This window comes from Aedes albopictus, chromosome 2, assembly GCF_035046485.1.
Source record: "Aedes albopictus strain Foshan chromosome 2, AalbF5, whole genome shotgun sequence".
Taxonomy (NCBI): Eukaryota; Metazoa; Arthropoda; class Insecta; order Diptera; family Culicidae; genus Aedes; species Aedes albopictus.
Window position 1 is genome coordinate 69,651,273 of NC_085137.1, and position 27,022 is coordinate 69,678,294.

Consider the following 27,022-nt stretch of genomic DNA (forward strand, 5'->3'; position numbering starts at 1 on the left):
AGTTTGAGAAAGAGGAATGTAAAACCAAATATTGTAAGTCCGATTGAATTTGTTAAAATAAGTAAAAGTGAAATAAAGTTTAATTGCAGTTTGAGCTGCTACTAAGGCAAACACGGCTGCTACAAAAGGTTGGTTTATCACCCGAACACCACGTATCCTGGAATAAGATAAAGGGATACGTGTCATCGCCTTGACCTGTGGCCCGGTCAAATTTCTGTCGACTTCCGTGAGCCTCTGGGTCTGCCTCTGCTGCGATGTCCTGCTGGGTTCCAGTCTAACGCTTGTTTGCAGATTTCGTTTCCACCCCTGCGTAGAGTGTGGCCGACCCACCTCCACTTTCGCTCCCGAATTTCTGTCGCTATCGGCTTTTGATGGCATCGACGATGGAGCACCACCTTGTAGATCCAATTGTGAAGCCAATTTGGGCTGCAAAACGGTGAGTCGATAAGGAGAGTGTCCAATATAGCTCTGGTCCTCACAAGTTCCTACCTCATGCTTCCACGGGTCAAGCGATGACAAAGACCACCAGCTAAGAGTTGTGTGCTTAGCTGGTAGTGCAGCCTGGGCACTGTTGTCCTTCTGACTTCAGCTAGATTGAGGAGGTACGATCCGAGTGTCTGTTCACCAAGGAGGTGCGGCTCAAACAGCGTCTGTTCTGGCATCCAGCGGCTGAGTAAGAAACGCTGCACCACGCCCAGCTAGATCCAAGGTGGTAGCCCCATCAGCGTGGTCGTCCCAGTGTTGGTTGGGACGTTAAACAGCACTGGCACGATGGCCCTCCGGCGAGACAGGAGTGTTGGCGTAGGCCCAATAAGCCACCCGTAAAAATCCCCTTTGCGAATAACATAGGAGAAAATACGACTCGATACAATCGGCAAAGACCCACGCGACGAAATAAGGACTACGATTGGAAACTTGGAACATGGAATTGCAAGTCACTATGTTTCGCAGGATGTGACAGGATAATCTACGACGAACTACATCCCCGCAACTTCGACATCGTGGCGTTGCAGGAACTTTGTTGGACTGGACAGAAAGTGTGGAAAAGCGGGCATCGAGCGGCTACCTTCTACCAAAGCTGTGGCACCACCAATGAACTGGGAACAGGATTTATAGTGTTGGGCAAGATGCGACAACGTGTGATCGGGTGGCAGCCGATCAACGCAAGGATGTGCATGTTGAGAGTTAAGGGCCGTTTCTTCAACTACAGCATCATCAACGTCCACTGCCCACACGAAGGGAGACCCGATGACGAGAAAGAAGCGTTCTACGCGCAGTTAGAGCAAACATACGATGGTTGCTCGCCGCGTGACGTGAAAATCGTTGTCGGCGACATGAACGCGCAGGTAGGAAGGGAGGAAATGTACAGACCGGTAATCGGGCGAAACAGCCTGCACGCCGTATCGAATGATAACGGCCAGCGATGCGTAAACTTTGCAGCCTCCCGTGGTATGGTAGTCCGAAGCACCTTCTTCCCCCGCAAATATATCCACAAAGCCACCTGGAGATCACCCGACCATCAAACAGAAAACCAAATCGACCACGTTCTAATCGACGGTAAATTCTTCTCGGATATAACCAACGTCCGCACATACCGCAGTGCGAATATAGATTCGGATCACTACTTAGTCGCTGTATGCATGCGCTCAAAACTTTCGACAGTTATCACCACGCGTCGAAGTCGAACGCCGCGGCTCAACATCGAGCAGCTGCGTAACGTAGAAGTAGCTCAAGACTACGCGCAGCAGTTAGCAGTGGCCCTACCAACGGAAGAGCAGCTTGGCGCAGCTACACTTGAAGATGGCTGGAGAGATATCCGATCCGCCATAGGTAGTACCTCGGCTACAGCACTAGGCTTCGCGACTCCGAATCACAGAAACGACTGGTACGACGGCGAATGTGAACAGTTGAAAAACGAGAAGAATGCAGCATGGGCGAGAATGCTGCTACACCGTACGAGAGCGAATGAGGCACGTTGCAAACAGGCGCGGAACAGGCAGAACTCAGTCTTCCGGATGAAGAAGCGCCAGCAGGAAGAACGAAATCGCGAAGCGATGGAAGAGCTGTACCGCGCTAAGGACACACGAAAGTTCTACGAGAAGCTGAACCGCTCGCGCAGAGGCTTTGTGCCACAAGCCGACATGTGTCGAGATAATCACGGGAATATTCTCACGAGCGAGCGTGAGGTGGTCGAGAGGTGGCGGCAGCATTATGATGAGCACCTCAATGGCGACGTTACAAGTACCGAAGGTGGCGTGGTAACAGATCTAGGAGTATGTGCACAGGACGAAAGACTTCCGGCCCCTGACCTTCAAGAGATTGAGGAGGAGGTTGGCCGGTTGAAAAACAACAAAGCCGCTGGAGCAGATCAACTACCAAGCGAGCTTCTAAAATACGGTGGAGAAGCACTGGTGAGAGCACTACACTGGGTCATTACCAAGATTTGGGAGGAGGAAGTATTACCGGAGGAATGGATGGAAGGTATCGTGTGTCCCATCTACAAAAAGGGCGACAAGTTGGATTGCGGAAACTACCGCGCGATCACACTACTGAGCGCTGCCTACAAGATACTCTCCCAAATTTTATGCCGCCGTCTATCACCGATTGCAAGAGAGTTCGTGGGGCAATATCAGGCTGGATTCATGGGTGAACGCGCTACAACGGACCAGATGTTCGCCATCCGCCAGGTGTTGCAGAAATGCCGCGAATACAACGTGCCCACACATCACTTGTTCATCGATTTCAAATCGGCGTATGATACAATAGATCGAGAACAGCTATGGCAGATTATGCACGAATACGGATTCCCGGATAAACTGATACGGTTGATCAAGGCGACGATGGATCGAGTGATGTGCGTAGTTCGAGTATCAGGGACACTCTCGAGTCCCTTCGAATCTCGCAGAGGGTTACGGCAAGGTGATGGTCTTTCGTGCTTGCTGTTCAACATTGCTTTGGAGGGTGTAATAAGAAGAGCGGGGATAAACACGAGTGGGACGATTTTCACGAAGTCCGTTCAGCTGCTTGGTTTCGCCGATGATATTGATATTATTGCTCGTAAATTTGAGACGATGGCGGAAACGTACATCCGACTAAAGAGGGAAGCCAGGCGAATCGGATTAGTCATTAATGTGTCGAAGACAAAGTACATGATGGCAAAGGGCTCCAAGGAGGAATCACCGCGCCCGCCACCCCGAATTCATATCGACGGTGATGAAATCGAGGCGGTTGAAGAATTCGTGTACTTGGGCTCACTGGTGACCGACGACAACGACACCAGCAGAGAAATTCAGAGGCGCATTGTGGCAGGAAATCGTGCCTACTTTGGACTCCGCAGAACTCTACGATCGAATAAAGTTCGCCGTAACACGAAGTTAACCATCTACAAAACGTTGATTAGACCGGTCGTCCTCTATGGGCACGAAACATGGACCCTACGTGCAGAGGACCAACGCGCCCTTGGAGTTTTCGAACGGAAGGTGTTGCGTACCATCTACGGCGGAGTGCAGATAGAAGACGGGACTTGGAGAAGGCGAATGAACCACGAGCTGCATCAGCTGCTGGGAGAACCAACCATCGTCCATACCGCGAAAATCGGGAGGCTACGGTGGGCGGGTCACGTCATCAGGATGTCGGATAGCAACCCGACTAAAATGGTTCTCGAGAGTCATCCGACCGGTACAAGAAGACGTGGAGCGCAGCGAGCTAGGTGGGTCGACCAAGTGGAGGACGATCTGCGGACCCTACGCAGAATGCGGAACTGGAGACAAACAGCCATGGACCGAGTGGAATGGAGGCGGCTACTATGTACAGCAGAGGTCACCCCGGCCTTAGCCTGACCGGTAAGGTAAGTATGTGAAGCCAACATGCACGAATTATGTACCGCAGGCATATATTGATGAAGACCTGCAGCCGTTGCGTGTTCTCCACTGATACACACCAGGTTTCACTGGCGTATAGCAGCACAGATTTCACGTTCGAGTTAAAAATTCGGATTTTGGTGCGTCGACTAATCTGGTTGTTTTCCCATACATTTCTTAAACTCGCAGAAGCAGCCCTCGCCTTCTTGATCCGTGCACCTAAGTCGATCTTGGAGTCGCCATCGGCCGCCATTTGGCTACCAAGATATTGGGTCTCCAGTTAGCCTAGTGGTTAAGGCTATGGATTGCCAATCCGGAGACGGCGGGTTGGATTCCCGTTCCGGTCGGAAAAAATTTCTCGACTCCCTGGGCATAGTGTATAATTGTACTTGCCTTACAATATACAAATTCATGCAATGGCAGGCAAAGAAAGCCCTTCAATTAATAACTGTGGAAATGCTCAAAGAACACTAAGTTGAAGCGAGGCAGGCCAAGTCCCAGTGGGGACGTCGAGCCATAAAGAAGAAGAAGAAGATATTGGAAGCTTTCAACATTCTCCACTGATTGCCCAGCTACCGTAAAGCTGGAAGGGTTGACCGTGTTTACATCCAACGATTTGGTCTTGTTGACGTTGATGGTAAGACCTGCCGCTGAGAGGCGATTCATCGCAAGATCATCGAGCTTGCTCTGCATATCAGAGCGCCGTTGAGCTAGGAGAGCAACGTCATCAGCCAATTCGAAGTCATTTAGGTGCTCCATGGTAATGGGCTGCCACAGCAATCCACGATTTGGTTCACGGTCAATCGCACCAACCAGGATCTCGTCGATTACGATGAGGAACACTAGCGGTGATAGCATACATCCTTGCCTCACTCCAGCAACGACCCGGATGGGATCGGACAAAACACCGTTGTGCAGTACTCTGCACGAAAATGCTCTGTAAAGACTGGACTCGGAAAAAATGAGACACACCAAATAATGTATAACTTTTGATTGCTTCCACAAAAATAGCTGATTTTTTACCCAGGAATAGCACGTTATGTGTAGTTAATGCCCTAAAAATTTCATCAAAATCGGTTCTGTATTGGCGCAAATATTGTCGATACAATAAAATGTGATTTTGGAAATTTTGGGCTTCCATTTTAAAAATTGTTTAGGCTATAACTTGGTTGTTAGCTCATCAAAACGTCTGAAAATTGGACTGTAAGTTCTTCAAGTAAGTCATAATAAGTGGTGAAAATTACATTATAATCGGTTCAGTACTTTTTTTTAACAATTCAAACAAAAAAAAACGGGGTTTTCAAATTTTGGGCACTTTTTAACATTTTAAAATCAGTGTGCATTATTTTGACTGTAGTATTGGCAACATTGTCCCGATTTTTTTTTTGAAACTTTGACAGTGTAAAATTGTTGTGTTAATCTGTTCTCAGTGAAAATTTCAGCCATTTTGATTGAACATTTTAAAAGTTAGAGCAGCTTGAATGTCACTATACCAAAAACCACATCTGCTTATTGTGACATAGTGCTACATATATGACTATAACTTTTTAAAGGTCAAATCAAATTGATTGAAATTTTGACACAATACATCTACATACATACTTTTTGTACAGAAAAATTTTCATTGAAATCGGTTCAGTATTTTTGGCTCTACAGTTTTAGGTAAAAAATGTGATATTTTTTAAAGTGTTTGTTTGGCCCAAGATTCTCAAATGGTAAGTCTCTTGTTTCGACGATATCTCCGCCAACACTTAACCGATTTTGATGAAATTTTTATGGTATTAGCTACACATAATGTACTATTCCTGGTCAAAAAATCAGCTATTTTTGTGCACGCAATAAAAAGTTATGCATTATTTTTTGTGTCTCATTTTTTTCGAGTCCAGTCTTTACTGTGCTTCAATGAGGTCGATGATTTTCTCAGGGAGACCCTTGCGCCGGAGGGCTTCCCACATGTTTTCGTGATTGAGACGGTCGAAAGCTTTTTCGTAATCAATGAACACCAGGTAGAGAGACTCTTGGAATTCATTGATTTGCTCCAGGATGATACGGAGCGTGACAATATGGTCCACACAGGATCGTCCGGCGCGGAATCCTGCTTGCTGCCGCAGGAGAGTTGTGCCAATCTTTCCCTGTATCCGGTTAAGGATCACTTTGCAGAGGGCTTTGAGAACGATACACAGTCCGCCAATTATCGCATACAGTCAGGTCACCCATTTTGGGTACCTTTACTAAGACGCCTTGCATCCAGTCGGCCGGAAATATGGAGACGAATGTGGTCGGTATTTGCGGCTTTCTCACATTCGTCGGCTAGGGAGTCTGCCCACGCTCTTTTGTCCCGTCTACATGAGCACATCAATCTAAAACACTGCGAACGGAAATTAAAAAAACAGACCATGGTAAAGAAAGAGACAATTAGCTTGTACAATCCATTCACGGTTAGTGCCAAGGATATCCATCACTGCTGTTGGTTGGTTGTTTCTATCGATTCCCATTTGAAGCATTTTCCATCGTTAAAGGCCATTGATATTTAACATATCGAGCTAAGCTGGACAGCTCTGCTGCTGGTACCAACACGGTGGTAAGAACTTTCGTTTTCGATGCCTGTAGCCATGCATGACGGGCGGCTATATGTCGATGATACGGGGAGTATATTTACAATAAGTGAGAAAGCGGTTTAGTGCTATGCTAAAAGCATCATTGAGTAGCCTGACTACTGGAAAATTTTCAATAATTCACATCTGTAAACTGGATGTACAGCTTCATATGTCCATCTTGATATCTGTAACTCTAATTAAATATTACGTCGTTGAGTTGGAAGACCACAATGGGATATTCTTCCCAAATACGTACATATCTGTGTCTAGCTTGCAATATCTAAGATATTCGCAAATAAATAATCGCTTCAAAGCATTTGTGTCAATTTTGGTGAGGCTTGAAATCGTAAAGCCATTCAAAATCGTGCCCGCACCAATAACACACAAACCAGTGAACGAGTGTATGATCAGAGGTCATCTCTCCTTAAAGCCAACAAGAATCGCCAAGATCACATGTCACATCCATGCAGCAGAGATTCTACAGTGACATTGAAAGCATTTTGTCACACCTATATTCGGCACATATGGCAAAACATTATTATCATTTTGCCAGACAGTCCAGCGGCAGTTCGCAATGGATTCTACTCAATTTTGCTGTTGCTATTCGGATACCATAAAACTGCACCAAGTATGAATTTTAATAAACCCGTGACCCAACAAAGAAGTTGCTTGTGCTAGCTTTCTTTCGGCATGGCAGCTTGAGTTTCCGCAGTGAGTTTGTTGTGTATCCATTTGTCCACCGATTGCTGATTCGATTGTAGGTAGGTACACCAAATTCAAACCAGCGGAAAAAAAAACTTTGGGTGGTTCAACGGCCAACGACATGTGCACTCCTAGAACCATAAGCGAAACCCGGGCGTTCGTTAGCAACAGCCGAAAATTTGTGAAAAGCTAGGTATCAGCAATATCAATAAAAGTACTAGACCAGTTATTGGTGGGCAACTTGTACTTCATTTAAATCCAATGCTGCATAACGTGACGACCCATACAAAAATTTGTGAGGTCCCATGCAAAAAGTGTGACATAAGGGAAGGGGGTGGAAAAAACTCGATATTTGCGTGCCATAATTTGTGTATCACCCCCAGGGTCAGAATGCAAATAAGAATGTAAGCAAAACCATAATTCTACTTTCTACCTGTAAATCGACAAGATTAGTTTGTAAACCTGTCGTACTAGTTTGGCAACCCGCAATCATGAATAATTCATAATTATTATAGGATTATTAATTGTGACGTCATGGACGTTAGTATCGGAGGAGGTGAACGAAAGTAAGCCCATACCAACAACACACGATACGTAGAACCGCATGAGAGCTTTGATGAACCGGTTTGTTGGAAACGTTTCAACAAGCATAGCTCGTCGATTCAAAAGGTAATACAGGTAGCTAATAAGGCTTGGCAAAGGCGGTTGCCTACATTAAGGAGGCACATCTCATGAATTTCGATCACTTGACGGATTTCTATAGGAATTCTACCGTTTTAAAAACTAAAACAGTTCCCGAGGATAGGTGAATGGCAAACCAAAATGGTAATAATATAATTTACTATCATAACTAGGTTTGATAATCATGGGTCAAAACGACTAACTTTTCCTTTTATTATATTTAAGATAATTACCATATGTATTATTGATCTGTTCTTTAAACACGATAATGTTCTAGCTTGCAATTTGCAACCTACAACTTTTTTGCTCTTTGTATGTCAATTTTATATTCAAATTATCCATTGTTTATTATTTGTTTATTCGAACAATGGCATTTAATATTTTACTTTCAGTAAAATTATGGTAAAACTGGCAAGTTCTTTGCAATTCTCTTCTACTCGGGTATCACTTATTTATTTTAAAAACTGTAGCAAAGTTCTTACAGTTACTTCAAGAATTGAAGCTGATGTTTCTTATCTCGCGTCGTATCTGATTTGTGTTGTAGAGTATCTATTATTAGCTTAAAACTCAATAAATTTATGAACTCCCTTTCTGAATTATCTTCAAATAAATGGTAACCAAAATAAACCAAAAAAACCCTAATAACCCTGGTACCTTTTTCGGTCTTAACATATTCTTTCAACAAAACTCAAGTGACATGTTGATGACCTTTACATAAATACAAAACAAAATCTGTTTTCTGAATCCACTCAATATGATTACACTTTATATGAGCATGATGTCCGGTATTCAGAAAATCTAAGACAAGTTCGCGATATCCGGATATTCTTCCTATCTATATTACATACACTGAAAAGTCATAATTCTTAAGTAACATTTAAAGTTTTAAACACCGTTAAAGGTATTTTCATCTTGATGGCGTACACTAAAACGTAACAGAGAGTAGAATCTCTCCAGTTGACCCAATCTAGAGAAGGTTAAGAGTAAATTTGTCAAGAATTTCGTGGCTGAATGAAAACAATTGTGTTACATGATGGAATCTTTCGAAACCCATTTCTGAACCATTTATAAACTTCTATTTATCGTAACCTTACCTATGCCACTTGCTTGTTTCTCTGCCGTTTACGCTGAATAAAGCGACGATAAAAACATTATCGTATGCATTTATAACTTTCAATCCGTCTTCATAAATGCAATTCATAAAAAAATATCAACAAGTTGCATGAATAAAACGTCATCACAGATAACAAATATACAATCCGTCAATATGTGAAGAAATATTTATTATATGCTCATCGAATTGTTTTTGCGGAATGAAGTTTATTGTGTAAACTGCTGAAAAATCACGAATCATTCCAACAAGCCATTATTTCTCATTTCTGCTGATTAAATTCAAAAAGTGTTTACCAACAAATACAAAAATTAGTGATTATTAAATAATAATAAAAAATTGTGAAATTTTGTGGATTTTAAGTGATTTTCGTTACTGTATAACACCATTGTGGATCATTTCTTATATTTCATGGATCGTTTTCCAATTTTCTATGGATCATTTTCAATATTGTATGGATCGTTTTCATATTTTCTATGGATCAATTTTTTATTTTTCATGGATCATTTTCTATTTTTTTAGGAATGACAGGGTACAATGACACGGAGTCAGTTTGGCTTTCTGTTCCGCAGAATCATTACTTGTTCTGTGGCTTAGTTGGTTAAAGCGCCGGTCTAGCGAATACGGAATTGTGGGTTTGAATCCCACCAGAACGCGATCTTTTCTCACAAATTTCATCTCTCAATTAGTCAATTAGCAACATTTCGTGCCTTCTTATTACAAGTTTTTCCAGTATGTTTCAGACATACCAGCAAATCTAGTAAAATGCCAGTAAAATGGGCAATATGTGTCATTGTTATCGATGGATTATTTGGCAATATTTCATGGATCATTCGTGGTTTTTTATATGCAAAAGAATATTTTCCCCTATCGAACAATGTGAAACATGTCTGTCCGTAGTTCCCTCTTCCTGGGAAGAAAACGACATCCTTCATCGGCCACGGAAGAATGCAGTTGCGTAGCTCCTTTCGAGGAGTATTCAGAGCCTTCGCCAATGTTGGAAAATATCAACTGCGTGAAAAAAAAAAAGAGAATTTAGGACTCACATTGAAGCTGAAAGGGAATTGGACAGGATGGAATCTGTTTCGGATAGGGGCCGTTCATAAACCACGTAGACTTTGGGGGGGATCTAGCCAAAGTCTACGCTCCATACAAATTTCAAATTTTTTGTATGGACAAAAGTCTACGAGGGGGGAGGGGGGGTCTGAGATGGCCAAATTTTGGTCTACGTGGTTTATGAACAGCCCCATACGGAAACCGATGAAACCATTCCTTCGCCGCCTCCAAAAAAAAAAGTGCACCCTGAAACATTCCGGAACGACAACATGGTAAAGGATTTCAACGACGTATTTCTCGTCCCTGGCCAAGAGATTGACCCAGTCGACGTTGTCAATGTGGATGCAGCACAATGCCAAGTAATGATACAGGTTTACAGCTTGCTGGACCTATTTAAATACACTATGTTTTATAGCTATAGATCCAAACAATATTTTTGGATACTCGGATATGTTGAATGAATTCGAATCATATTGTTCTCCTGTTTAATTCATTATTTAGAGTAGACATGAGAAAAATAATAATTCGATATTACATGTGTTCTCTGAATCTGATAAATAATCTTATATAAATTTCCTTGTTTCATAACAATAGATCCAAGCGAGAATTCATTTTAGTTAATTTAAGCTACACAAAACATTCAACATGTCAATAATGATTAGTCTTTTGTTCTTAATAGGCTCAAACAGCCTATCCAGGATACTTTTAATTAACTTTTAATGGATATTATTCCACGTTCAAACAACTACACGGTTAAGATTTGAAAAACATCCGTATAGCTTATTTTATTTACACACTGCTTTTATAATCAACCCTACAAATTCTCAATTAGGTTCTGGTCAGGGTAAGAAGCTGACCATTCTTTAATCTGAATAAGCTTTTCACGAAACTAAGCCAAAGTTGCTTGAACCGTGTGAACAAGTGTATTCAAGATCTTGATAAAACGTTGTCTGATTTGTTTAACGGCGTTGCTGCAAGAAACGATAGTATATTTTTTTCAGGTTCAGGAGCTCGGCACATCCCTGAATGCCCGTCCATTCGAGTCGACAGAACCCTCTCCATACCATCATGCCGCCACCAGCCTCCTGTCACGCGGCCATGTTTTCGAATCCAGGAACGATTATTGACTGTGGCTGAATCATAACAATAACAATTTTCAATTTTTTGGAAACTTTTTTCCCGTGACGAAGACGAGCTGATCGAGCTGATACTATTATGACTTCATTTTTAAATAAATTATTGCGAAATTAAAAATCATGTTTTGCTTAAACTAACGATTTTATTGTTTTTTTTACGAATAATCAGACTTTCGCGACGAAATTGAAATCGCCCAAAAATCTTACTTCTCTGTCATCTCCGACAGCTTTTCGCTTCCTACCCAAGATTCAGGCGAAATCAGCGTGGTTTGTTGTGAAAACAAGATCAGCTGGCGGTGCCGAACAATAAGGATGAACGTAAACATCGGATGCCCAGCTGATTTTGTTGTGTAAACATGATCAGCTGGTAGGCCGAGAACAATGATAGAAAATGGTAAATATTGAGGCGGCCGGCGAAATCTGTCATTAGATCGGGCGAATTGCTAAAGAGCAGCTAAAGAGAGCGACAGCGAAACCGAAAGCGAAATCGGAGAACGACGAAATTTATTGCACTGAAGTCTAAGTAGAAAAAAAATCACAATAAAAGGTGAAAACAAAAATTGGTTGTGAAAAAAAAGTTTCGCCGCTTTTGATTTTTGCTCCTGGAATCATGTTTGTTTACCAACTTTGCGCTGTCATGAGGAACCAAACCACCGAGCCGCCGCTATTGTGTTCAACGAGGCGGCTGGAAGTGGGAACCAGAGATGTTGGCTCGTTATTTTCCTGTGGGGCAGTATTGCGGTGACAGGCGGCTGGCCGCCACCCCCGAGAGATTTCTTGTAACGTGATTATTTTCGTAAATCTCTCCAGTACAAAAAAAACCATTCGGTCGATACAAGCTGAACTTCTTTTCGACCTAAAAAGTTTCCCAAAGTGTCAAACATGTCTTGAGAAGTCAATCAAACAAATATTCAAACAAATAACAGTTGATTCGCCGCATGTTGAAGGGCCATCCTATCTCGATATATCGAGATGAGCAGAATGAAATGTAATTTGTTGAAGAATTTAGAGATCGAAATGAAGAATCTATTTTTAAACTTTCGTAACTAGAAAAACCTTCACCAAACAGATATAATTTCACCTTCTCAGAATAATTTGCACCTTGGAAGCCAGGTACAGTAACCTGTAAAAATAGTATATTGACAAATCGAGAGAAAATCTAGAACAAAAACCATCGGAATCGAATAAAGACAGGGAGATATAGTGATATTTACCTTCAAAGAACTGTAATCAGTTTTGTACCTTTTAATTCCGCCCTATAGAGGGCAGAATTAAAAGGTACTAAACTGAATACACTCATTCGAAGAGGGAATTCTGCATAGAGCAGGGGTTCTCAAACGTTTCTTCCTTGCGACCCACTTTTTATTGGTATAGAACTTGGCGACCCACCAGCACTTATTTGGAATAACAAATTAAATAAGTACATTAAATTGCTTTCGTTGTAACATAAATTTATTTGTATCAAGAATGGTCAATTGAAGCATGTGATCAGCTAACGTTACGTAGGTTTTTTTAATTAACAACGTTTCTAAAAAAAAAACGTTTGCTGAAAAGTTAAAATAAGGGTCATATGCCCAAGCAAAATCAGCTCTAGTGAATCTTTTTCTCAAGAATTTGAGAAAGTTAGCAAGTTTTTAATACTAAATTTACCATTCCGATTTCATGCAATTCTACTAAGCTCCACAGATTTCAAAGATTCTGTCACATATTTCACGATAAAAGTCCTCTTGAAAATTTAATCTTATCCTTGATACACACTGATTTACCTGTATTTTATTGAAGTCACTTTTCTTATTTCGATAAAGGTTTAGACCACTGAGATTCAACATTGAAATTAAGCTTTACTGAAGTTCGGCAAAATGAGCAGATAATTATGTGGATATTACCAAACGCTCTGCCACAGAGAAACAGACGTAGTACTTAGAACAAATTTCAATAAAAACCATCTCACGAACATGCAATCGCCCAATGCTAAACGTAGTGTGTTTGACCGGGCCATCACTAGGTGGCTGAAGCGAGCCAACGTCAAACAGGAGCAAAAACGATGCCAGCGCCGTGAGTGGTCAATCGGCCACCTACTGAATATTTGAATCAACCGTTAAAAAGGTGATCGACAGGAAGCGATCAGAGTGTGACGTCTGTTTCTCTGTGGTTCTGCGGTTTCTTGTGGAATTGAACTCATATGTTTTAGAACGCGTGGAAAATTTTAAAATTTACCCAGAATTTTGAACCTTCTGATATTAAACTCACAGTTCCTGAACCGATTTCGAAACACAAACAGTTTTAAAGCTATGTTTCGAACTTAGACTCGTAATACGAAAGTTTGAATAGAATCAAAGATAAACCTCATTTCTAGTAACATATCTGCCGATTTTTAGAATTTTTGAAATATTTATTCTAGGTTTCAAAACAATTAAATTTTACATAAGTTATGAATACATTTATAACAGTGTCGGTCAAACCGCCGCGACCCACCAAAAATTCTCTCACGACCCACCAATGGGTCGCGACCCATAGTTTGAGAAACGCTGGCATAGAGGGTTCGAAAAGTCGGTACAAGTTGATATTTACCTGTAGAACATCAAGATGTGGTGTCAACTGTAGTACCTACTTTACTCCAATCTTAACGCATGTTATCGCAATCAAATTTTGAGCACGAATGCTTATGATGGCTCAAAAGTTGTAGAGCTCATTCTATTTTTTTCACGTTGATCGTGTGGACATTCTTCCAGGACTCTATACATTGTCAAACGCGAGACGTCTGGTGCTACCTAGTTCTTTCTTTAACTGGTTCAAACTTTTTAGCGAGTTGATTGCGATCCTTATTCCGTTTTGTGCGACTAGACAGCTTCCTCGTGTTTTCTTTCTGCCGTATTGAATTGGATCATAAAAGAAAATTACATCGGCACGATGAAATCTGCTTACAGGACGAAAAATTTCCACTGTTATACACCTGTCTTGATGTGTCAAAATCTTTCTTAATTCAACTTCAGATATTTATTTTGGCACGGCATATTATAAATTGAAGTTTACACGAAACAATACGTCAGTGTAGAATTAGCATCTAAGTTAAAATACACAAAAATAAAAACTAAAAAACTAGGAGTGTGTAATGTTTGAGACATAACCGCAATGTTGACGTAGGACTAATTTTTAACGCATAATAAAGAATTTGGGGCTCACAGATGAAGTAAACGTGTATTTATTCAGCAAAAATAACGGCCAGAGTAAAATCACTATATGCTATAGACTCGAAATCTGGCGATTGTTGCTGGTAATGATGATTCCCGTATCATGACGATGATGCTGCCGAGCAATGCCTTTAAAGTTGAAGGATTCGTCATTGAAATAATCGTCATCATTGGAAATTCGAAAGCAGTTTTCTCGTACAAAGCTGAAATTTCCGCAGTGAAAATGTATTCACTGTATTGCGGCTGAAGATTGGAGTACAGTGAACTTATTTTCACTGCAGAAATTTCAGTTTAGAATGAGAAAACTGCTTTCGAACTTTCAATGATGACGATTATGTCAATGACGAATCCTTCAACCTTAACGCGCATTTGACAGGTATCCTGCTCGATTGGAATGACATTGACAGTAAATTTGGAATTTCAAATACCAAATATACAGCGGTGTATATTTAGTATAAAAATTAAACTTTATCGATAAACTAAACTATAAAAATTAGAATTAATTGAATTTTTAGAAATAATTGAATAATGCTCCAAATAACTCTTTCGGAAGCTTTGGGGCCCTTAAAAGAACCATTTTGGTATAATTCATTGCCACCCATGCCGCCACCACCGATTGATCCGAAAAGAATCGAGGCTTCATTGGACAGAGGGCGGTGCCACCCGCTTGCTCATCCGTTGAAGCGGATCTTTTTTGGGATCTTGCTGCTGCTGCCACCGACAATCCATGAAAGAATCGGGGCCCCGGCAAACGAAAAGTGACGCCAATCGAATTTTCGTTTGCCGAGGCGGATTTTTCTTTGGATGTTGCTTCCGCTGCTGCCTCCACTGCCGATGGATCCGAGAAGAATCGAGGCTTCATTGGACAGAGGGCGGTGCCACCCGCTTGCTCATCCGTTGAAGCGGATCTTTTTTGGGATCTTGCTGCCGCTCGGTGCTGTCCGTCCGCTGCTGTGTGTGCCGATGAAATGATCGAAATGAGTGTGTGCACCACTTATATAAGTTTCGTCGTGTCGCCTCACAGAACTATGCTTGATTGTGATTGGTTGGGTAAGACTGATCTCGAGCTTTTACTAATTTTCAGCTCCAGCCTCAGTCAAGGCACATCATTCAATTGAGCCCCAGCTAGGAAGCATAAATTTGTGCTGTGGTAGGTTTAAAGCTTTTACCATAGTTGATGACGTCAAACCCGACATCAACCTATCATTCACCTATTTTGATTTTAGCCACCAAACCTAACATAGACCCAATAGTTGATCGATGTTGGTCCAACAGTGGCCCAACATTCGATAAAAATTGACCCGACTTTAACCCGACATTCGACATTTTTTCAGTCTGGCGGAATCCAGAAAGAAATCAGAGGGAACAGCTTTTATACCCCTAGATTAGCAGATGCAGCTCCTCCCATTCGGCTGGCTTTCCAGAATATTTCATTTGCATGAAGAATCATTTTTTGGTGATCCTGACTTATCACCGTTTGATAAAGTAACGATTTCAGGAAGAAAATAGCATGAAACCGCCTTGCCACGCAATGCGTGTTGGTTTTCTCCGTGCTAATCCTGCAGGATGCCACCGAAAATTGGTAGGCCGCTTTCTGCCGTGGATAAGATTCATGACGCTATCAGCACGATAGCCGAGAGTCGCCGATGGGTAGTGCTCAGGTGTGGAGGTGACATCCACCCTGCTTGACTGATCCAACGAAAATGACGAAAGAAATCAGAGGGAGCAGCTTTTATGCCCTAGATTAGCAGATGAAGCTCCTCCCATTCGGCTGGCTTTTCAGTATATTTTATTTGCATGACCCGCCCCGCATGCACCAGACGCTTGAAACGGTTAATCAACCGAGAAATGAGAAAATTTCCATTTAACGAATAAAGTAATCAAAATATTGTAAGGTTAAGATCATTTTAACTCGAACAACGTTATAATTTATCGATGTTTCACGAAAAATGGTTCGGATAGGGTTGATAAATTCCGGATGGAACCATTAGTGGCCGGCATCATCATTCTTGCGGGGCCACCAAGCATTCAATCTTTCACTTTTCGGTTGCACCACACTTTTACCGATCCATGATGGAATGAAATAATTATCTGATTCACAACTCTTGATGAATAATTTTCTATGGTCCTGAAAAGAACCGATTGAATATTGAAAGATTTTAGACAAAAAATGACATGAATTTATCATGCCACGCAATGCGTGTTGGATTCCTCCATGCTGAATGCTGAACGCCGTCGAAAATTGGCCCGCCGCTTGTTGCCCTGGATGTTCCTGATGCTATCATCAATGCGCCACCGCCAATCAATCGGCGAAAGGACCGAGCCTCGAGGACAGCGACGCAACTCGCAAATTCGTATGTCGCTGATCTTTCTGTGGATTTTGCTGCCTCTGCCACCACCGCCGAGCAATCGATGAAACGTATTCTTTCCTTCGTCTGCCGCGTTAGACGGTTAGGGAAGATTCAAAAATTACGTCCATCGTTTTTCGGGATTTCTAGACCCCCCCCCTCCCCCCTCTGTCACGCAATTTCCCTATACCCAATACACGTACTGTCACACTTTTCTAGACCCCCCCCCTCCCCCAAATGTTGGACGTAATTTTTGAACGTTCCCTTAGAAGGCGAATGTGCAACAGCACCCTTGCCGACAACCACCGACGCCGAGCCAACACGGCCGTCAAAGAATAATGAGCGAAAACGCAAACGAAGAAAGTGGGCAGCTCTCGTTCGATGCGTTCACCTCGAGACGACAAAGGCAAATGAGGGAAGATGCGAAGAAGCAGTAGCTTTTATATTCGACGGGAGCATCCAAAATGTGCTCGATCGTGATTGGCTGGAATAAACATGGGTTCACTTTTCCCAATTTTTCAATAGTTTGTTATTGAAAAACAGCAAATATTATTATTGGACATAATTGGTGTAAAGATTTGCAATCGATTGGTGCCAAAATTTTGAAAATTCAACAAGAAATGGCTGAGCTATTAACGCTCAAAATCTCCACTTTAAACGTAACGCGGCTGATTTCTGAAAATTTAGAATGACACCCGGTATAGAAAAGAGAGACGTAGTCCTACGTCAAAAAAAAAGTAACAATACGTCAAACGCCGAAATAAACCTGAGCACAGAACCTAAAACAACGCGTTGATTAGGCACAACGAATGACTTACATGTATTGGATCTATAGTCAAGAAACAAAAAGATTTCAGTTTTTTTTTATTTATCCATATACATACATGTGCATGAATAAAATTACATGGTAGTATGTGAAAGGCACATGGGTAATCATAATGGCATAGTGCACAGTTGCACTTTGAATAAATAGCAAATAAATATAAGATGGATCTATGGTTATGGAACAGAGTGTATCAATGTTGTTATTATTTCAGACCGAGAGTTCGACGGGCTGTTCGCTACCGACGCAAACGGATGTCAGGCGTGGCCATCAGGAATGCTACTATCTCAGGACTTGATGCAAGCAAATGAACTGGATGCCAACACAAACGAAATTCACAAACGATTTTGGAAAACCAACAAGTGATCGTGAACAACCAAATAAATATGCAAGCAGTTTGCAAAGTTGCAAGCTGGAGCTGATTATTTGATGGAAAAGGACATGGACCAAAAATATTTAACCCAGAGATCCGAGCAGGGTTGCATTTGAACCGGTGTAGACCAACGGTAGACTCAGTTGAGATGTTGGATTCCTTGTAGGAGAGTCTGAAAGAACCCGATGCAGCAGGGAAATACATGTCCAGTATGGGTTTCATTTGTGGAATAAACGGCAAGGCTAATGGTACACGGTAAAAAATCTGCACGCTCGATGTAAGGGAAAAATCCATTAACTATTCAACATCCCAATCAATATGATCAACAATGTTTTTCCTTTGAAATCACAATGCTGTCAGTGTTGATTTCATAACCAAAACAAACCCACCGGAGAAATTAACTGAAAATCACTTCGATTTGCACTACTGTATAAAGCAGTACGATCCAAAGTGAAAAGCTATTGGTTTGGTAATGACTGTTTTGGACATGAAAGTAAATATAGATGACTGGTGGTAGAAAGTGTTTCGCTTCGATACGCACCTCTCTAACAGATGTGAGGTAGTGTAGTGGGAAAACAGATGATCGTGAATCACAAGGTCCTGGTATCGAATCTAAGGTGTGGTGAACACTTTTTTTTTAATTCTAGTTTTGAAATCAAAACATTGTCAACTACGAATTGAGGTGAATTTCCATTTAAATTGAAGAGGCTTTGAATGTTCTTTTTCGAATGATATTTAATTGATAACAGACTGATTAGACAGTAGTGTGAATTCAAGTGCCAATCAGTGTATATCAGAGTGCAGATTTTTTACCGTGTATGGATTGCTGCTATAAGATAATTGACCATTTCATCACACGAGAGTTTATGCATTCATGCTCATAGACCGGCAACGCGAAGGTAACCGACGAAAACAATCCAATGAACACCCTGCCTGCACCACAATCTGAAGCTTCGGGGAAAGTTCCATTGAAATTCTACGCAAACTTTCGATCTCTGTTTTTGAAACTTATCCGTTTGGCAGACAAGGATTTCACGGCGCTGAGATGCGATGAATTTTTTAAGCGTGTTGACGCCGGAATGAGCTGGCCGTTCTCAAAGCCTGGGTGCAGCAATCAGGAAACGTATGATTGACGAATTTCTCTTACTCGACATGACAGTATGTAATCACTGAGTTCTTTCACGTTATATAATTCAATTACTTATTTTAGTTCATAAGGTTTATTGTACATAGTCAATTTAGAAAGAAAGTTGATTCCCAGTTGTGCATTTGGACGAGTCGGACGTGTGCTCCGTATCTCACCACGCGATATACCTCGTTGAGTGGAGTTTTTTCCCCCGCAAGTGCGGAAGGTTTTTTATATCGTACGTTTTCCTGCTTGTGCGAAGTGTAGTGTCGCAAGGTGGTATCCAGCGCAACCCGGGGAGCGAGCTGCGAGCAGCATCGTGCACCAAGGTCAAGGAATTATCGCATCCGGAAGTCAAGCATTATCGCCATCATCAGTCGCTCCGACAAGGAAGAGGACGGTGGCGACGGGTGCGAAGGCAGACGCGACGGACAGCTACACCATCGACCTGCCTGTGATAAATATCTACCTGCTTCGGTCAGATAAGTAGGCTCGGTGTACCAGTTATGGCTAGAGTACCTCAAATTCACCGAAGTAAAAATCAACTTTAATGATACAAATAAACAAGAAAAATTTTGTGAACAACAGATCACGTTCCCAAAAGATGATTGCAATCATTTCAACTTCACAACTTGCTCAAATTCGGATAGAAATAAATCATTTTCCTTAACTTTTCGGCTTCCTTGCACCCTATTCCGCCATAGTGTACCAGTTATAGCTAATCCCATAAGGAATGCATGTAAATAGTGTGAAGTGGAACCCAAATTAACAAATGTGTCCATAACTGGTACAGGGTTCCTATCATTGGCACATGCCGTAATAAATACTAAAAGAAGTTTTGGGCTCGTTTCTATATTTTTCCTGTAAAGTATGAATACTAATCAATCATTTGACATATCGATGACATTCAACGGTCTTCTTCTTATTTTTGTAGAAATAGTTCTTCTTAGGTAGTGCGATAACTGGTACAGACACCCTATCACTCTTTCGATACACTCTTTTGTCCGCCCAATTTGTTTTGATCGCTTTTGTCTATGAGCCATTTTACGAAGCGACAACAATGTTGATGATGATATTGATTTTCACGGGTTATTGGACGCTACCTCCTGTCAAAATTCATTCATAAAATTGGCTCGTAAAATGGACTATTGTATCCCCAGTCCACATTCGACCACGTGTTTTTTGACATCCATAACGATGGTTCCCAAACTACTGTATACGGATGAGGGTGTACAAACTATAAATAACAGAACATTTTTTTTGTTTTTTTTATTAGTTTTTTTTTCTCTTTTCTCTCGCAATACCGTTTTTTTGCACCCTACAGAGGGTGTGCCAAAACAAAAATAAGAATTGAATTCCTATATTATTAGTACTTTATATTTTTTTTTTAATATATTAGGCTGACACAAATTTCGATTTTCTCTAATGTCACCCCCCCCTCGGGAATTTTTTGTTGGAATTCGACATTTTGAGGGGGGATACAGATAAATTATTCAAGAAATTTAAAAATTTTAAGGTGAAATCAGAGTCGTCGAGAAAATTTCTTAACAAATCCGATGAGTTTGACGATTTTGTCTAATTGTTCGGGTAATTTTTCATCAAATACATTTATTATTTATCATCCCCCCCTTGACGAGTATATGACCAAAGTAACAAAAGAAGAAAATGAGATTTGTTCCGGCCTTAATAACATTGTTTGTTTAACGAACCAAACAGTTCTCGTCCTAAAGAAGAAACTGAACTGTTAATACCTTAAGGTTTGTCTTTTCTTCTTTTCACGGTGCTTCATTTACCGTTATTATAAAAAAAATATACCATCAAAACCTGAAACGCCATTCTCTTTCTTCATCATTCCTACACCTCTGGACAAATTTTTAAAAAAAATCGTTAGACGAAATTTTGAGTTAAGCCCTTTTAAAGGGCCTAACCCCTAAAAAATCAGGGTTTCTATAGAAAAACATCATATTTTATAACAGAAGCATGTTTCTGCCATCAAAATTTGAAACGCCAATCTCTTTCTTTATCATTTCTACACCTCTGGACAAATTTTGAAAATAATCGTCAGACGAATTTTTTAGTTATGCCCTTTTAAAGGGCCTAACCCCTAAAAAATGAGGGTTTCTATAGAAAAACATCATATTTCATAACAGAAGCATGCTTCTGCCAACAAAATTTGAAACGCCATTCTCTTTCTTTATCATTCCTACACCTCTGGATAGATTTTGAAAATAATCGTTAGACGAAATTTTGAGTTACGCCCTTTTAAAGGGCCTTACCCCTAAAAAATAGGGTTTTTTTTATAGAATATCATCATATTTCATAACAGAAGCATGCTTCTGCCATTAAAACCTGAAACGCCATGCTCCTTCTTTATCTTTCCCACACTTCTGAACAATTTTTTAAAATAATCGTTAGACGAAATTCTGAGTTACGCCCTTTTAAAGGGCCAACCCCCTAAAAATCAGGGTTTCTATAGAAAATCATCATATTTCATAACAAAAGCATGCCTTGAAGTCCCAAATAATAAAACGTATTATTAATAATGCTACAATTTGATACTATGCGCTAATATTGGCTATTTGTATTGATGTTTGTATACAAATTGGCCATTACGCTAATATAAGGGAAGTATTTTCAAACATGTAGGAAGCAATCATGTTTGTATCAATTGCCATTCATAGCGTGGGACGTAGAGTAAGGTGGGGCAAAAGTTCGAGTGGGGCAAAAGTTTCTTTTAATAAATTAACAGTATAAACAAAAATAAATCTGGCTGCACTGTCATGGGAAGGTCAGTACTTTGACAGCTGAAAACTTAGCATAAACATTGTTTATGGTCAGAAGCGCTGAGTTTTTCGGAAAAGTTTGTTTTGGTCTCCAGAAAAGTAATTTTTCGATCCGCGGCAAACGTGTTTTCTGTGCAAATTTGTCAATTTCACCTATCTGTTATTGTGATCTATTACACTTGAAGGCTCCCTCGAAAGATGCGGTGAGTTGTTTTTGGTAATTGTACATTAATTCAGTGAATTATTGCTAAACATTGTCGGGTGTCTAATGGGGCAAGAGTTCGAATCAATCGCGGGGCAAAAGTTCGAGTTCCTAACCACATTTGCACATCAATACACTTTTTTGCAGAAACTACGTGCGAAAGTCGGAGAGATCGGTTTGTACCCCCGAGTTGCTCGAACAAGCCCGGCAGAGGATAGCGAATGGGGAATCGAAACTTGCCATTGCCAAAAGCATCGGAATCACCGAAGCTGCATTGCGAAAACGACTGAGAAAGGTAAAATCCCTCGAATTCCAATATTTTTTTTTGCTTTATTTTGTTTTTTATTTTAGGGATACGGCGTGGAGAAACTTGGTCGTTTCAAGCCAACCTTCACTACGGAACAAGAAAATGAACTAGCAAGCCACTGCAAAACCCTCGACGAATGCTTCTATGGATTACACTAGTTTACAGCATTTTTGAACTCGGTAAGCTAATGATGGTTTTTAGTGTAGAATCATGCCCTGAGTTCGAAAACCACAAGGAAAAAAATTACAGTAGAGCGGAAATTTTTTCGACTTTCCATACAAGGCTGATGATTTGAAATCGATTTTTGTTCTATTTTTAAGCAAAGTCGCTCACTTCACACATATCATTCTCCGTAATCGTTGATCCGATTGCGCTGATTTTTTTACTGTAACTCGCCTACATATAATATGCCAAATTAACGTTGAGAAAGAATTTTTAAATTGTTTATTTCTTATTGAAAAAAATACATTTCTTCACAAATTTTTGAAAATTTTGCTAAAATTTCAGGAGATTGTCCCTAAAACTCGTCAATATCTTGAATTTCATCAATCTGACGCAAAACCTCCCTTCAGATGATCGAATGGTATTGTATTCAGCTTTTAATTTATGGAAAAAGATTTAAAATTGGTTAAAAAAAATGCAAGATATTTGAATTTAAGTAAATTCCATATTTTAAAAAGTTGTAAAACTCGATATTTAGCTAAAACTCAAAAACTGTTCTACTTAAAATTTTTTGAAGCTCGGTTTCGAAATCAGCCCTAAATTGTGCTTCAAAAATTTTGGTCGTTGACAAAAGTTCACGACTTTCGTTTTATTTTGTAAACTTGTGTTATCGTTTATGGATTTCCGCAGATCAGTATATCAGTATGCCGACATCAACAACATCCCCAGCGGATTCAATCAAGAGTCGCGGACAGCTGGGAAGGAGTGGGCGCTTTCGTTCATGCGCAGGCACAACTTATCTCTCAGAACACCTCAGCAAACCAGCCTTGGCCGGATGATGGGTTTCAACCGAGTGCAGGTTGGCATATTCTTCAACAATTTGCGCGAAATCACCACAAAGTACCGATTCACCGCGGATCGCATATACAACATGGATGAGACTGGAATGTCGACGGTGCCCAACAATGTCCCCAAGGTTGTGTCTGCTACTGGCAAAAAAGCTGTAGGCAAAATTAGCTCCGGTGAGAGAGGAGAGTTGGTTACAGCTGTTTGTGCCATAAGCGCACAAGGGAGTTACGTGCCTCCAGCGTTGATTTTTAAAAGAAAGCGCCAAAAACCAGAACTTATGGATGGAGCACCTTGTGGATCGAAAATGTTTATTTCGGATACAGGATATATAAACTCCGACTTGTTCTACGAATGGGTAGAACACTTCCAGGTTAGCACAAAGGCCACAAAAGAGAATCCCGTTCTGCTGATTTTGGACAACCACAGTTCGCATCAGTCGCTGAAAACAGTTCTTTACTGCCGAGAGAACGGAATAGTGTTGCTTTCGATTCCTCCTCATAGCAGCCACAAAGTTCAACCATTGGACCGATGTTTCTTCCAGGCGCTCAAGACCAACTATGCTGAAGCTTGCAACAACTGGCTTGTTACACATCCTGGCAGAGTGATCACTCAGTATCAGGTGGCAGAGCTCTTCGGAATTGCTTATGGTAGATGTGCAAGCATTGAAAAGGCAGTCAATGCTTTCAGGATGTGTGGAATCGTCCCTATCAATCCAGGCGTTTTTACGGATGAAGATTTTATGCCAAGCGAAGTAACCAACAATAAGGGAAATGAAGAGAACGTCGATCCGGAAGTAATGCACATCCCCAGAAATGATGAATCAGAAATTCCATCCACATCGATTGATTGCCGCAAAAAAGGGAAAGCAAAAGGACAGAATACGACAAGCGGAAGCCTGTCGAACGAAGACCCATCATCCCAGCGTCTCATCTTGCGTCCTGTTATTCCAGCAACACAGAGCACACCCCAAGCTGCAAATGCTGTTGCTTCTTGTTCTAACGCATCTGATCCACAGGCTGGATACAGCGAGAAGTTTGGACCTCTTGTGGCGTCTCTCCGCAATATTGTGGAGTCTTTTGAGGCAGCTTGTGCTGTTGGATCCTCTGCAGATGCTTCGTCGAATCAGGATCAGCGTACAGAAACGGTTCCTTTTTCTGAAATAAGGCCTCTGCCAAAGCGGGACGAGCCGCAAAAGCGAAGGAAGAGAGGACAAAAATCCGAAATTATAACAAGCACACCATTCAAAGAAAGGCTTGAGTTGAAGGCTGAAGAGCAAGAACAGAAGAACTCCAAGTCTACCACTCGGCGCAAAAAGCTGTTCAGCGATCCAAAACCTCCAAAGAAAAAAGTGAAAATTGAGAAAAAGTAGTTTGCCGCTATTGTTATTCTTTTTTGTTATATGAATTGCAGTTATTTTTGTTATTTCTTTATATCAACTACTCAGCTTCGAAGTTCAAACTTGTGCCCCACTTGATTCGAACTTTTGCCCCACTGGTGGGGTAAGAGTTCGAATCGAGAGTAGTTTTAAAAAATGGATTCAATCTCCAAAAAAATGAATTTGTTTGAAAAAAAACCTTGTCAAACTGAGGACTAACCAATAAAGAGTAAAATGACGAACTAAATCTTTAATATTATTTGATATACTCAGATTTTTTTTAAACAAAACCACTAAGGTCGAACTTTTGCCCCACCTTACTCTAAGTTTTTTGTATTGCTTTTTTAAAGACAAAACAAGCGATGGCATGTGCCTATCTCATTCGTTAGATTTATTGGTGAATGTTGTTTTCAATTAATAAACATACAAAATTAAGGATTGAGATGATCAATTGTAATGATAGTTCTATATTTAACTGCTAAACTACGTTACCGAAGAATAAACGTGATTAAATGAAACTAAGTTTTATAATAATTCTACTATAAGTACTTATGACCTTCAAATGGGCGTAACTGGAGAATTTGACCAACATTATTTTTGAAATTCAGTTTATGGGTGTGCATTAACTATATAAATGAAAAAGTAAATGAACTGTCGTTTATGTTTTTCATTGTATATTGTTCTGGCTATAATAGTAAATGAAGCCAACAACGTCCCTATCCTACAGGTTAAAGAATACTTCCCTTATACTGGCGTAATGGCTAATTTTTATACACAATGCATTCAATATTAGTGCATAGTATCAAATTGTAGCATTATGAATGATACTGTTAATTATTTTGGACTTTAAAGCATACTTCTGTTATGAAATATGATGGTATTCTATAGAAACCCCTATTTTTTTAGGGGTAAGGCCCTTTAAAAGAGCGTACCTCAAAATTTCGTCCAACGAATATTTTAAAAAAATATCCAGAGGTGTAGGAATGATAAAGAAAGAGAATGGCGTTTCAAATTTTGTTGGCAGAAGCATGCTTCTGTTATGAAATATGATGTTTTTCTATAGAAACCCTCATTTTTTAGGGGTTAGGCCCTTTAAAAGGGCGTAACTCAAAAATTAGCCTAACGATTATTTTCAAAATTTGTCCAGAGGTGTAGAAATGATAAAGAAAGAGAATGGCGTTTCAAATTTTGATGGCAGAAACATGCTTCTGTTATGAAATATGATGTTTTCTATAGAAAACCTGATTTTTTAGGGGTTAGGCCCTTTAAAAGGGCGTAACTCAAAATTTCGTCTAACGATTTTTTTAAAAATTTGTCCAGAGGTGTAGGAATGATGAAGAAAGAGAATGGCGTTTCAGGTTTTGATGGTATATTTTTTTTGATAATAACGGTAAATGAAGCACCGTGGCAGTAACAGTAACAATTGATCAATGGTTTAATCTCGCGAGATTTTTTTTTATTAGTGCATTTGTGATACTCCTAATAAAAATGTATCATACACCGACGATAGTATTTATAATTATACCATTCTGTGTATCATCAAGGTGGTAGCTCGAAAATGGTGATTGAACGTCTGTCTTGATTCCAACCGGATAGACAATATTAAAGAACTGTGATTGGATTGGTTGATAAGTAGCATTTTGGACTCATTGAAGAATTAATAATATACCATTTGAGTAGCATAGTCGGAATTCGCTCGTTGAGCCACAACCTACACTCAACCAACGAATTCGATTCGTTAGTTGAGTGAAGTGACAGCAGCACAAGGGGTCTGCGCATTGTTTTTTTTTAAATCATGTTCAAGTTGAAAGTAAAAAGTAAAATTTTGTAAATTTTTCAATTTGTTTCACATTTAGTGCATATGAGCATTTAGATGACCAATGCGAGAAATAATTATCTTCATCCATTTTTAGTCGGTGAAGTGAAAATACAGATGATTATGAAACCACCCAGACCGTGCACGCACAAAATGCTTTCAATGATCGACAAAATAAAGATTGTCGATGTTTTGCATTTGTTTCGAAGTAATTATCAGTCATCATTCAGTCGAAGCAATATGGCATACATTTTTAACACTAAATTGATTAATTTCCATTCCTCATATGACCAATACATGCAATACTAAACTCGAGTGCATATATTCACGATTAATATAAGTCGCATACAGATCTAGTAGATGGGAGACTTAGCCTTTAGATCCGGTTACATATTGAATCTTTCATATCTAGCTAGCCCATTCTGGTCCCTAACTGCCGGTGGAAGCATAATTGTCACATGTGCATTTTTGGCAATATTGAGATTTTGCAGCTTATCACCATGTAGGTATCATGGTGTATTATA

General features: G+C 40.4%; 1 protein-coding gene across 1 annotated transcript; it reads left to right on the forward strand.

Annotated features, from left to right (window-relative positions):
- The first annotated feature begins 23,134 nt into the window (after nt 1-23,134).
- On the forward strand, nt 23,135-24,676 carry LOC134286068 (uncharacterized). Its single transcript, XM_062847635.1, has one exon. It carries the CDS (start codon nt 23,135-23,137, stop codon nt 24,674-24,676), a length of 1,542 nt encoding a protein of 513 aa, XP_062703619.1.
- Nucleotides 24,677-27,022: the final 2,346 nt, after the last annotated feature.

Excerpts from the sequence above, each read along its gene's own strand:
- LOC134286068 (XM_062847635.1), top strand. The coding sequence starts at position 23,135 with ATGGATTTCCGCAGATCAGTATATCAGTATGCCGACATCAACAACATC.